Here is a 14,371-nt window from a genome sequence, read left to right as displayed (position 1 = left end):
AGGTCCGATTCGAACCATAATTGAATTGAATGTTGGACCATAGTAGAAATCATTGTGTAAAATTGCAGCCCAATCGAATAAGAATTGCGCCCTTTAGGGGCTCAAGAAGTAAAATAGGGAGATCGGTTTATAAGGGAGGTGTATCAGGCTGTAGACCGATTCAGACCATATTTGGCACGTATATTGAAGGTCATAGGAGAAGCCGTTGTACAAAATTTCAGCCAAATCGGATAATAATTGCGCCCTCGATAGGTTCAAGAAGTCAAGATCCCAGATCGGTTTATATGGCAGCTATATAAGGTTATACACCGATTTGAACCATATTTGTCACAGTTGTTGGAAGGAATAACAAAACACTTCTTGCCAAATATCAGCCAAATCGAGTAATAATTGCGCCCTATAGAGGCTCAAGAAGTCAAGATCCCAGATCGGTTCATATGACCATAACCATACTTAGCACAGTTGTTGAAAGTAATGACAAAACACCTCATGCAAAATTTCATCGGATAAGAATTTCTAGTGGCTCAAGAAGGCAAGATCCTACATCGGTTTTTATGGCAGCTATATCAAAACATCAACCTATATGCCCCATTTACAATGCCCACCGACCTACACTAATAAAAAGTATTCGTGCAAAATTTCAAGCGGCTGCCTTTACTCCTTCGAAAGTTTGCGTGCTTTCAACAGGTGGACAGAAGGACGGACATGCCTAAGTCGACTTAGAATGTCAAGACGATCAAGAATTTATAAATTTTTTAAGGTCTCAGTTGAATATTTCGATGTGTTACAAACTGAATGATGAAAATAGTATAGTATCGTTTGGAGGAGGGTATAAAAAAACCAAATACCTATGTTAAAATCAGTACAAAAATGTGATGTAATTAATGGGAAAAATCAATTATCCGTAATGTTTCCTGTCTTGACCATCCCGGACAGTCGATGCCACACTGTATATGTAAATCTAGACCGATTTTGATAAAATTGTGCACACATGTTGCGACGTCAAATAAAACGCCTCATGCAAAATTTTGAAAAGGTCGGACCAAATTGTGGATAGCACAGTCTTTAAAGCCCATATCGCTCGCAAGATATATATATAAACGATATACGAGTATCTACATCTGACCTCGGGTCTAAATTTTACCCATTTTTATTGACATTTCGCACACGTCAAATAGAACATCTCATCAAAAATTGTGTAGAAATCGAACCAAAATTATTGGCACAATCATGCCAATTAAGCACAATTACACAGCTCTAGGAATATATTAAGACTACCGGAGTCTCAAAACGTGCCTCCTGGAAGTTTTTCTGCGAACAGGTCGATAGCGTTAATGCCGCAGCCAAGATGAAAAAGTTTCTCTCAAAAACCCATGTCCAAACTAAAACGTTTGTAGACGACATGGGAGTGAGAGCAGAGACAACGGAGGGCATTTTCGGCTTTTGATGGAAATCCATTTTCCACAGAATACGACGGGACTCACGGAGACACCGGAATCTTGGAATAATGATGTTGATCGATGGTTTATAATTACGGAATTTATGGTCTAGAAATCCTTAAGGAACTTCAAACCATTTAAGTCACCTGGACCTGATGGAATATTTCCGGTATTACTACAGAAGGAGGCAATGTATCTGGCGCCCCACTTGGCCAATATTTTCACCGAGTGCCTGGGACTTGCATATACTCCGAAAGCCTGGCAGGAGGCAAGGGTGATATTTATACCCTATCCCAGCAAGGCAAGTTATGCGACATCAAAGGCCTTCAGACCCATAAGCCCTACGTCCTTTCTACTCAAAACCATGGAACATATTGGGGATAAAGAGCAGGAATCCAGCGAACCGCTCAATTACAAACAGCATGTCTATGTCAAGGGAAAGTAGGTGGAGACTTCCCTGCACGAGGGTGTGCATAAAATAGAACAATCCTTCTATGCCAAATCGTACACACTAGCGGTATGCATTGATATCGAGGGGGCTTTTTACAATGTGCGGACCGACACACTGAGAGACTGGATAAACCATATACTGCAACAGGTGGATACATTGTGTGTCCCATGGCATAAATATATGTAAGAAAGTGGGACAAGGCACGCCACGGGGGGACATTTATTCGCCACTCCTATGGCGAATAAATGCCATATTACGGATGCTGACTAAGGAGGGATTTGAAACCGTCTGCTACACAGACGATGTTATAATACTTCTAAGGGATAAGGATCCGAACGAGCTATGCAGAAGGGCCGATAGGGTCTTGGTCATATGGCATATGACTGGGCTAGAATCAGAGGACTCAATATTAACACAGGGAAGACTGAAATATGCCTGTTTACGAGGAAGACGAAGGTGGGCCAATTTAATGCACCACGTTTCCTCATTAAGACGATTTCGATCTGACAAGGTCAAATACTTAGCTGTGATCTTGGACAGGAAACAGAATTGGAAGTGTCACATTCAGGAGCGTACTGAGAAGCCTCACAGATGTAAAGCAATATGGAAACGGGCCGTAGGCCCCAAATGGGGCCTGAATTCGAGGATAGTCCACTGGCTCTACAGGAGCGTGATTAGACCAATACTTACCTACGCCTCAGTAGTTTGGTGAACTGTTATGGAGAAAATGTACAACATAAGGACCATACAGGTTCAGAGAACATGTTGTTTTGGCATAGGCGGAGCGATGAGGACCACGCCCACTAGGGCACTGGAGACAACTCTAGATATCCGACCTATACAGATTAAGTGTGAGGCAGCCACTGTGGCTATGAGACTTAAGGCGATGATAGAATGGATTGAGGATGGGAGCAGCTTATACCATCGCGGTATAGTCGAGGGGAAGGAGGGGAAGAGTTTTTTTTATCGGATACCTGAAATGAACCTTGAGATCGAGTGCGAGACACTACTGCCAGCACCACAGCCTTGAATTGACGGATCCCTAGTGTTGCCATTTGGAAGATCATGTTACACGGTTTGATCAAAGCTAGAGGACAGAGCGGGCCTGGGGGTCCACATTGAGAACCCGGAGACTGAGATCTGTTTTAGAGTCATGTAGGCGAAGATCCGGGCGATCACGGAATGCGTGAAGTGGTGTGGTGCTTTCGCGAGGACATCGAGTGTGAACATCTTTACCGACAGTAAAATTGGCATAAGGGCAATAACATCCAGGACGGTAATTTCACGAACAGTCTTGCTGTGTTAGAAGGAAATTAACGCCTTCTTTGAAGATGACACAATCCGCATCGTTTGAGTGTCGGGCTATAATGGAGCAAGGGGGAATGAAAGGGCAGACGATTTGACGGTGAAAGACGCAGTTCGAGTTAAGGACGGGGGCGACGAATGTGCTTGCAACATTGTGGAACAGCGAAACGGTCGATAGGACGGCGAAAATCCTATTACGGGTCCGGATTGTGAGAAGACGAAGACGAAGAAAAAAGGAAGTAAGAAGGAGGTCAGTATAGCTATTGGTATCATAACGGGACTACGAGCTCACTTATGTTAAATCGATGCGGCAAGTGATAGCATTTGTAGAGCAGCGGGGAAGATGATGAGACGTGGAGCATTTCATTTATCATTGCCCGGCTTTCGCGTCTAACAGATACCGGCACTTAGGTGGGGTCACGATACCAGACATGAACCAACTTAGGGGCGTGGCATGGAAAACAATTAAGGATTTTGTAAGAAGCACGGAAGAAACGGAGATTACTTTATAGTATTTAGAGCGTACAACAAGCTGATTACTGGCTTAGGTGTATGTCCATAGTGGCATGGGGTGGATTAACATTCGCACCCTTTTCTCTACATATCCTAACCTAAGCATTTGTTGCATTCCATAAATTATTCTAAGATTTTATTTACTTTGATATGGTTGCGATCTCCGGAGAACTATCCTACGCTGACGATATCGCTCAGCTATATACCAACAGATTTGCTACGACACATGGATATATATTCTCAACCAACTTTGCCAAGGAATCAACATGAAGATGTTACTATATTTGTCAACGTCCCAAGATCCACAAACATTCAAAATTAATGATTAATTAGTAGCAGTGAGTCAAATCAATCAAATAAGCATAGCAACTTTTACGAATAAATTGTGGACGACTTTCTCTCTGATTGCGGATTTTTAGTGTCTCAAAGCGGTTGACTCCTTTCTGCCTCTCTGCCTTGAATTGATATGTACGCAAAAAAAAATATTTTGTCAAGTATTTTGTTCAAACTGTACACTTGCAATTTTCAATTTAACTTTGAGTCAACACAAATGGCGTCGAGAACAAATCTGGCATACAATTTATGACACACTTGCTTTGCAAAGCATCAACGGATCGTTGACAATGATCCAGCCACTCAAAACCCTGTACCCATTCTATGTATATGCCCACTGCCCACAAAGTTTTTCGCTAAATTCTGTATGAATCGTGCCAGTTCACAATGCTGCGAATATGGACCCTGCAACTGTCCTTCAGAAGAGGAATTCTTTTGCATTCTTGAGTGGAATTTTACTTCACTGCCTTAGGAAGTAGTGTTTTGATGTGATTTATTATCAAACGCCGACATCATTCCATCCTATGCCATCCATCCATCCATCCACCCACCAACAGTACTGAAAAGAGAGAACTACGCATATACCAGCGCCGTATCTACTTATTATATGTCCCAATTATACGTACATATAGTAATAGTACCACTATACCATGGATTCTATTTTTAGGATCATTTTATTTCCTTCATTATTTTGCCCAATCTCAAGAAGAAACCATATGACGTCTTCCGGGGCAATCTGGGTGTCTTTTGGCGAAATAAATGCCAAAAACTTTTCATTTGATCAATAAAAATACGTCGAAGTTTATTTGTATTTCTATGTCATAGAAGAAATTTTTATTAGTGGATGGCGAAGGCCATATGCAATACTTGTCAAATGTGAATTATAGATGTAGAACGTGTAGTGCGTTGTGTTTCAAAGACGATTGCAGAAGGTCCACCGAAGACTATGAAAGTTTAGAAGACAAAGGATTAATAATAAATACAAGAGTGCTTACGAGCGTATGTGTAAAATGGTGATTATTCTTAACTAAAACTACTGAGGAGAGTTTGCAGTGCGGACTCTACTTTTTAGCTGCTTGCTTGGCAGCTTTTGGGGCTTCTTTCGCTGACTTAGCGGGTTCTTTGGCCTTAGCAGCTGCTGGTTTTGCCGCACTTTCTGCCTTAGCTTCTTCCTTTTTCTCTGGTTCTGCAGGCTTTGCTTCCTTTATGTCCTTTTTATCCTCAGCTTCTGGGGTTTTGGGGGCTGCTGCTGCTGCCGCTGGAGTTGCAGCGGCAGCTTGTGCAGCTTCTGTGGGATTGTCTTCCTTCTTTTCAACTGGAGCTGGAGCAGCAGCTGGAGCGGGTTTAGTTTCAGTCGATGGTGCTTCTTCTTTCTTTTGTTCAGTTTCTGGTGTTTTTGGTTTTTCTTCCGCTGGGGCTGCAGCTGGCTCTGCTGTTTTTGGTTGTTCGATAGATTGGGCAGCTGGGGCAGCATCGGCTGCTGGTGCAGAGTCAGTAACAGTCTTAGTTTCAGCAGCGGTCTCTTTAGGGGCTTCTGCAGCTGGTGCAGCAGCAGCTTCTTTTGGAGCTTCAGCGGGAGTTGTGGGTGCAGCTTCTGCAACTGGGGCGGCAGCAGCTTCCTTTGGAGCTTCTGCAGGTGTGGCAGGTGCAGCTTCTGCAGCTGGGACGGCAGCAGCTTCTTTTGGAGCTTCTGCGGGAGTTTCAGGTGCAGCTGTTGCGTCAGCAGCTTCTTTTGGAGCTTCTGCAGGAGTAGCGGGTGCAGCTTCAGCAGCTGGGGCGGCAGCAGCTTCCTTTGGAGCTTCTGCGAGAGTAGCGGGTGCAGCTTCAGCAGCAGGAGCGGCAGCAGCTTCTTTTGGAGCCTCAGTAGGAGTTGCCGGTGCAGCTTCAGTAGGTGTGGCGGGTGCAGCTTCCGCAGCTGGAGCGGTAACAGCTTCTTTTGGACCGTCAACAGTAGTTGTGGGTGCAGCTTCAGGAACTGGAGCGGGAGCAGCTTCTTTAGGAGCTTCAGCAGTAGTTTCTTGTGTAGCTTCTGCTGCTGGTGCGGGAACAGCTTCCTTTGGAGCTTCAGCAGGAGTTGCAGGAGCAGCTTCAACAGGTGGTGTGGCCGCAGCTTCCTTTGATTCTTCAGCAAGAGTTGCAGGTGCAGCTTCAGCAGCAGGTGCGGCAGCAGCTTCTTTAGGAGCTTCAGCAGGAGTTGCAGGAGCAGCTTCCTTGGGAGCTTCAACGGGAGTTGCAGCAGCTGGTGTGGGAGCAGCTTCAGCAGGAGTTGCGGGTGCAGCTTCGGCAGGAGTTGCGGGTGCAGCTTCGGCAGGAGTTGCGGGTGCAGCTTCGGCAGGAGTTGCGGGTGCAGCTTCGGCAGGAGTTGCGGGTGCAGCTTCGGCAGGAGTTGCGGGTGCAGCTTCGGCAGGAGTTGCGGGTGCAGCTTCAGCCGTTGGTGCAGGAGCAGCTTCTTTAGGAGCGTCAACAGTTGTTGTGGGTGCAGCTTCTGCAGCTGGTGCGGTAGCAGCCTCCTTTGGAGTTTCAACGGGAGTTGCAGGTGCAGGAGCATCAGCAGGAGTAGCTGGTGCAGCAGCGGCTTCTTTTGGTGCTTCAGCAGGAGTTACTGGTGCAGCTTCTTTTGGAGCTTCAGCAGCTGCGGCGGGAACAGCTTCTTTTGGAGATTCAGCAGCTGGGGCGGGATCAGCTTCTTTTGGAGCTTCAGCAGGCTTAGCATCTGCAGATGGGGCAGGAGCAGCTGCTTCTTTTGGAGCTTCAACGGGTTGGGCTTCAGCTGCAGGTGCAGCTTTTTCTTCAGCTTTAGGAGGAGCGGAAGTATCTGTTTTGGTTTCTGCTGCTGGAGGAGTAGCTGGGGTAGCTTCTGCTTTCGTTTCGGTTTTAGCTTCCATATTTAATTATTTTTATTTTTGTAAATTTTTATAAATAACAACACCAAATTTTTTTTCTTCGTGTCAATGTCCCTTTTCAAAAATTTCAAAATTCTTAAATATTTTTTTTGTCACACTTCCTAATATCCTTTCTTCAATTCGCACTTTCGAAATGATCAGTTTCTTGATCAGTTTTAAACGGAACGCGGTCGTTCTTCTACTGAAATCTTTTGGCAAAATCGTTTTTAGAAAAACTAATTGGTTGGTGGTGAAAATGCGACGAATTTGGTTCTTGTCGATGCTGGTGTTGGTGTTGGTGTTCACTATCTTTTATTGTTTCAGTTGATTGTTGTTAAATCAACATTTTCCTCTCACATATACCCATGTGTGGGTGTTTCTTTCATTTGCATACGAACACTTGAATACCACTAGTGCAGCTGCCTTCATTGTGATGGTGTTTGGTAGTGTGGTGGGATTTTACCCATCTTAATAACAGCGCCAGTGTGGTGAGACAAAAGGTGAATAACTTGTGGGGCCTGCCATGAAATCTACTTTTATATATCGATGAATGAATGAATGCGTAGTGGTGGTACAAGCGAAGAAGATTTTGTTTATTTATGTGTTGAATAATGAAATGGATTTGCAAAACTTGCAAATAATAAAAGGTTGTGCCGATCACAATACAAAATATCAAGGATGCCAAAAAAATCAAAGAGCTTTCTTAAACTAAATCAAGCAAAGACAGTTAAAGCAGCAAAATACAGATCCTATTTTTGTTCAGACTGTCTTGAATTTGGTAAATATGACTATGTGCATGCCAGTGCGAGGTTCGTAGGTTCGATTCCCACGAGAGGCATGGTCTTTCGCTACTGTGGTATCACAATGAACTAAAATAATCGTAGTCTGTTTAGAACATAGACTGCCACTCTAACCTAATCTGTATGCAGCTCCCATTACGTCCACTTCAAAAGATTTCATGCCAATCCTTGCAATCAATGGCGCTTACAAAGTCAATTTTGACAATCGTCTTACTGCTGTTAAACGTTTCGGCACACTCTGACATGCTTTCACTTAACTAATGGTAAAATGAATGTCATGAAAGACCCTGAAAAATGTAAACACATAAATTCTGGACTGTTTGTGGTACTATGACGTTTTGGGCATGTCCGCATAGACAAAAAGCCACATGACAGAAAGCAGGCAGCTGTGGACATTATGTGCATAGTTCACGGTACAGTGGGAAATGTGCAAAATATATTTGAAATTCACATTTCAAGCTATATGCCTCTCGGCAGAAATTAATTTAAATTTTGTTAATGTTCGAAAAGGGAACAAAAAACTTATCTCAATACATATAGTTCTGTTGTTACCAAAAAGATATATCGCAAAATATTAAGAATTGAAGCGTTTGGGATATTAGACAAACAATGATTTAAGAAACACTACATAAAAAACATTTTTAATGGACTCTTTTGGGGACTAGATTTATTTAATCCCATTCTTAAGTTGCTAGTTGATTTACTTCACCTTTCATGGGATAGACTGAGAACAGACATCTTTTGATGTGACACGTGAAGAATACTGGCAAGGTTGTTTTATAATATTGAGCTATATTAGTTTTTGACTAATGTCATTGTATACATTTTAATTAAAAATAATAATAAACAAAAAAATTCGCTTAAAAAGAAAAATCTTAAAAATTAAAACAGGACTAATTTTAAGAATTACATATATTTTATGTTTGTATTCGAGTTTTTGAATTCAGGGTTCACACAATTATTTGCTTAAATCGGTTTATTCATCGCCAAGAGGTCTCTTGTCTTCAGATATCGAAAAGTATACGTTATTTGTCGGAGGCCACGGTAGCGCAGAGGTTAGCATGTCCGCCTATGTCGCTGAAGGCCAATTTTTGAATCCTGGCGAGACCATCAGATGAAAAATTTTAGGCGGGCCCTTATCAGGAGGCCCCTTATCATTGAGCTTAAACTTGAATCGGACTGCACTTATTGATATGTGATAAATACGCCCCTGTTCCTTAGTGGAATGATCATAGACAAAATTTGCATTTTAGCAGCTATATCTAAGTATATTTCCTTCTCCACCATATTCAGTAAGGCTATGTAAGAATCTAACACAACCTATTGTACCGAATTCATAGGTTAAAATATGCCCCTTTTATAGGCTTAAGAACTTAAATCGGGAGATTGGTGTATGTATGTGACAGCTATACGCAAAAAGACCGATCTGAACTATATTAAACACGAATGTCGAAGAGCCTAACACAGCCCACCGTGACAAATTTCAGCGAAATCGAGTTATAAACGTGATTTCATTGTCCCATGAAATGAAATCGGTAGATCGGTATATATGACAGCTATATCCAAATATAGCCCGATCTTGACCGGACTCGGTACAAATGTCGAAGAGTAACAGAACTCTTTGGCTAAATTTCAGCGAAATCGGTTAATAAATTCACCTTTCATGGTCCTTTAAATCGGGAGATCGGTATATATTGCTGCTACATCCAAGTGTAAACCGATCTCGGCCGTATTGAACAAGGCTGTTGAGGAGCCTACAACAACTCGCTATACCAAATTTCAGCGAAATCAGACATTAAATACGCCTGTTATGGGACCAAGACCTTAAGTTGAGAGATCGGTCTATATTGCAGTTATATCGATATATATCTTAACCATGCTCGGTACGAATGTCGACTCACTGTACCTAATTTCAGTGAAATCGGTTAATAAATTCACTTTTCATGAGTCAAAACTTTAAATCGGGAGATCGGTATATATGGCAGCTATGTCCAAATCTGGACCGCATTGAACAGGAATGGCGAGGAGCCTAACACAACCCGCTATACAATTTTTTTGTGAAATAGCAGCGCCTTTAATGAGCCCAAGACTATAAATCGAGAGAAAGGTCTATATACCAGCTATATATAAATATCGACCGATCTGGGCCGTTTCGACCAATGATCTCAAGAGGCCTTAGACAACACACTATTCCAAATTTCAGCATAATCGGAAGATCGGTCTATATGGGGGCTGTATCAAGATATAGTCCGATATAAGTCATATTTGAACTTAACCTGTCTATGAACAAAAAAAAAAATAATCTGTGCAAAGTTTCAGCTCAATATCCCGATTTTAAAAACCCGCAGCGTGATTTCAACAGACAGGCAGACATGTTAGATCGTCTCAGATTTTTACGATGATCAGAAAAATATATGTACTTTATAGGGTCTGAAATGGATATTCCAATGTGTTGCAAACGGAGTGACAAAATGGATATACCCCCATCCTTCGGTCGTGGCTAAAAAAAGTTAAAAAAAGCTCAAAAATATTATATTATAAAAATTTTTATATCCCATTATACTGTCCAATTTTACAAGCATAAAATGTTTTCCAATTTTCTACAATTGGCTGATTTTTTAACGATTAAAGAGCGATTTTTTAAGAACTATAGAAAAGTTTTTCGAAAAAAAAAACACATAAAATTCATAAAAATGCATGAAATCCTTATTTGAATCGATAGTTCGGTTCATATGACTTAATGTTTGAAGATTATTTCATGCACATTTTTACCGTGACTGCGCCTCAAGTGATCCATTCGCCGAGTCCGATTCCGGCATACTGTTTCAAAATTGCGGCCGGTATCCCACAAATAAATGTTTCAATGTTTTTTTCCGATGCGTCAATTGAAGCGGGCTTGCAAACATGAGCTTTAATATAGCCCCATAAAAAATTGTATGAAGGCGTTAAATCGCACCATCTAGACGGCCAATTGACCGGTCCCGAACATGAAATGAAATGTTCACCGAACTCGCCGTTCAAAAAGTCCATTGTTACGCGTGCTATGTGGCACCGTCTTGTTCAAACCATATGTCATGCAAGTCAAGCTCTTGCATTTTGGACAAAAAAAGTTGGAAATCATCTCACGATAGCGCTCACCAGGCATAGTTACTTTACAATTCGCATCATTTTTGAAGAAGTATGGCACCAAACTGTGACCTTTTCTGGATACATTGGTAGCTCCAACACTGAATGTATCCTCTAAGATACATTCCGACTTGGCTAAAATGTTGTACAATGATTTCTCTCATGACTGACTTATAAAATTTGGTTTTATTTGGTCTGTGCATTGATATTGCTTCTGTATAAATCGATGTCCTCATCTTCACCTGATCTCATTTTCGTTTGAAAAATAAGTGATGAGAAATTAGCCATAGTATCGATATTTGCCATTAGAAATATGGAATGTTGTGGATATCGATAGTTTACCAGCTCTACCGTGAGTAGTGAGTGTCTCGTGAGTCGAAAGTATCTCGTGAGTCGAAAGTATCTCGTGAGCCGTGATTATATCGTAAGTGTTTCATAAGTCATCAATGTCTCGTGAGTCGCGATTTTCTCTTGTCTGTTTCGTGAGTCGTGCGTGAGTGTGCGTGAACATAAGTCGACATAAAAAGTCGTGCGTAAGTAATTTTTTTCTCATGAGCGTGTGTGAGCTTGAGTGAAGTATCACTCACGTGCACATCTCCAGTATGTACAGCAGCAACACCCAACCTAAAATCAGTCTGAAAATACCGAGAAAGAGCCATACGATGAGTATATACCACATCTGTCGCCCTCTGTTCCACCATAATAGCTTGTCACTAGGAGATCTTAACTCGCATCACAAGTTAAGACATTTTCTCAGGGTAACGACAAGAGAGACATGACTTAGACAAAGAAGATAGATAGCTTTACGTTTTGCAAGGTGAAATAAGATGCCCCCATCAGAATTATGGGTGACTGCGGCAGTTTGCCTGACATCTCCATTGTAACACCCGGTCTGCTAAATGACGAATCCAATGCCATAATTCTCTCCTATAGCCAATTCTACTGACACTATATTCGGAGAACGGAATCTGAACATCAAGATGTCGGTAAAGGAAGATAAGCTGAATTTACGCCTAGAACACCGATAGCAGTTAGACGCTGCTATTGTAAAACTGTGGTCACTCTCAAATGCCGGTCTAAGTGATGATAGGACCTCAGTCACATTTCGCAACGTAATAGTGACTGAACATTCCAAAAGAAATGGGATGAGAAAGAGAGCTATTCGACACACATATGGTCTTCGAGCCTATGAGGTTACCAATATCATCTACAGCGCTTAGTCGTCTAAGACTCAGAGCCGCGACGAGTTTTTATGCTGATGCTGAAGAACCTGGATAAACCTGGGGTCAAGCACATGCCCATGATTTTCAATCTACCTCTGTACACCAATAAAGTACGCAATGTCTAAAAAAGTGGTAGAAGGGAAGTTAGAATAGTGCAGAACGATTTCACTTCTCTCGTCTCATATCTAAGATGCTTGAGGCACTACTCTTTCCGAGGCTTGCTGAAGAATTTTCTTGTGTTGCGCATCAACATAGATTTATTAAATTGTAGTAGTAGGAGTAGATTACGAATATGACATTCAAATTTGTGTTCAAGTCTAGGTGACGCATTTTCTCCTAATAATACGTAGAATAGGTTAATTGAGAGTAGAAAACGACATTGATATCCAAATTTGGAGCCCAATATTTGGGGATATGCCCTCCAAACGGTTCATATATACCGACCACGGCAATATGGCGCTCAAAATAAAGGGGTTTAGGAGTTGAGCACGAATTTGATATCCATATTTGAGTCGAAATATCTCCCCTAAAGAGCACATCTCATTACCCTAATTTTCAAAAATACCAGATCTCGGAGATTGGTAATGTAATTCGTTTAAAATTCTTTTGCACTCTTACAGTCACCAAAAACAAAACATGGTTTTTATTGCGCCGGGTGCCGCGGAGACCGCCCAAAACCCGCCAAATAAATATATATACGCCAATCACGACAATATGGAGCCATGGAAGCCATGGAAGCCATGGGAGCCGCCCCACCCGAAAGTAGATCCCTAGTATATAGAAGCTATTTGGTGTGGAAGATTATTGATATTCGGGACAAAGACTCTGGGGTCCATCCCACCCCCAAACACAAGTTATTTACTGCTCATGCCATTATGGGGCTCATATGAAATATTTTTGCAAGTAGAGCACTAATCTTATATTTACTTTAATGGCCAAGTAACCACACTCGACCGGAAATATTTCCCAATACCGTAATATAGGACTCAAAAGAAAGGCATTTGGGAGTAGAGTAAAAATTTGCCCAAGATCCGAGCAGGGGCAAATTTCTCACAAATCAATGAGTGCTTTCCGATTCAAGATGAGTTTATCAATGATAAGGGACGGTTTTTTATAGCCGAGTCAGAACGGCGTGCCGCAGTGCGACACCTCTTTGGGGAGAATTTTTTACATGACCATGCTGGCGTGGTACCTGGCAAATGTCGCCTGCACTAAGAGGGGATAACCACCGCTTTAAATTTTGTCCGAAGTTCTCGGCAGGATTCGAACGCAGACGCTCAGCATCATAGGTGGACATAGGTTACAGTGGCACGTATTTGATATCCACATTCATGGTGAAGTGTTCCCACCCTAAAAAGATATTAGATAGTTAAAGAAGGTGCAGCGGAGCGGGCCCGGTTCGGCTAGTATATGGATATTTAACACAGCCTTATAACAATTTTGACACTCATAATTTCTTCGGAAGATAATGTGTTCACGACACATTATATTATAGCCAATTTTTTATATCCACCATCATAGGATGGGGGGTAGACAGATCTAGTCATTAAGTTTTGTAACACCTAAAAATATTGATCTGCGACCACATAAAGTATATATTTACCCAACCGTCTTGCCATTCTAGCCATGTCCATCCCACCGTCTGTCAAAATCACTATGGCGGTCTAACGAAAAAGCTAGCTGCTTGAAATTTTGCACACATGCTTTTTATTTATGTTGGTCGTATGGGATTGCAAATGGGCCGTATCGATTCAGATTTGGATATAGATCCCACATAAAATGGTCCTATGATTGGACTGTTTTAGCCCCTAAAATCCGCACAACAACTCTGCCAAGTACGATTCAAATCGTTGTATGGCTTGATGCAGCTCCCATATTAATCAATCTCCTGATTTCACTTCTTGAACCCCTAGAAGCAGCAATTGTTATCCGATTTGTTTGACAATTTTCATTGAGTGTTCCGTTATCTCTTCTAACCATCGGTATAAAACCTGATATAACTCCCATATAAACCGTTCATCCAATTTTACTTTTTGAGCCCCTGTAAGTCGCAACTTTTATCCAAATGGACGGAAATTTTGCACTAAGTTTTCTGTTATAACTGAATCTGTTATGACTTCTGACATCCGTGGAAAGTATTCGCCAAATCGGTCTTAACCTGATATAGCTCCCGTGTAAACCGATCGCCCGATTAGTCCTCCACGTTCCTAGAAGTTTAAATAAGATATTTGGTACGTAAATTAGACATACATATGTCTTTCAACTGAGTTAATTTCTGGAATTCATGGTGGTGGGTTCC

At 41.8% G+C, this 14,371-nt stretch overlaps 2 protein-coding genes across 6 annotated transcripts in view; both read right to left on the bottom strand.

Annotated features, from left to right (window-relative positions):
• The window catches only part of LOC106081529 (uncharacterized), a 500,989-nt gene that overhangs the window by 424,010 nt on the left and 62,608 nt on the right, over positions 1–14,371 (bottom strand). The window lies entirely within an intron of this gene.
• LOC106094266 (proteoglycan 4-like) lies at positions 4,843–7,152 on the bottom strand. Its single transcript, XM_013261468.2, has one exon. It carries the CDS (start codon positions 6,924–6,926, stop codon positions 5,103–5,105), a length of 1,824 nt encoding a protein of 607 aa, XP_013116922.2. The 5' UTR covers positions 6,927–7,152; the 3' UTR covers positions 4,843–5,102.

The sequence above is a fragment of the Stomoxys calcitrans genome, chromosome 1 (assembly GCF_963082655.1).
Source record: "Stomoxys calcitrans chromosome 1, idStoCalc2.1, whole genome shotgun sequence".
Taxonomy (NCBI): domain Eukaryota; kingdom Metazoa; phylum Arthropoda; class Insecta; order Diptera; family Muscidae; genus Stomoxys; species Stomoxys calcitrans.
Note: the sequence above shows the minus strand (reverse complement) of the source record. Positions and strands in the feature narration are given on the sequence as shown.

Excerpts from the sequence above, each read along its gene's own strand:
- LOC106094266 (XM_013261468.2), bottom strand. The coding sequence starts at position 6,926 with ATGGAAGCTAAAACCGAAACGAAAGCAGAAGCTACCCCAGCTACTCCT.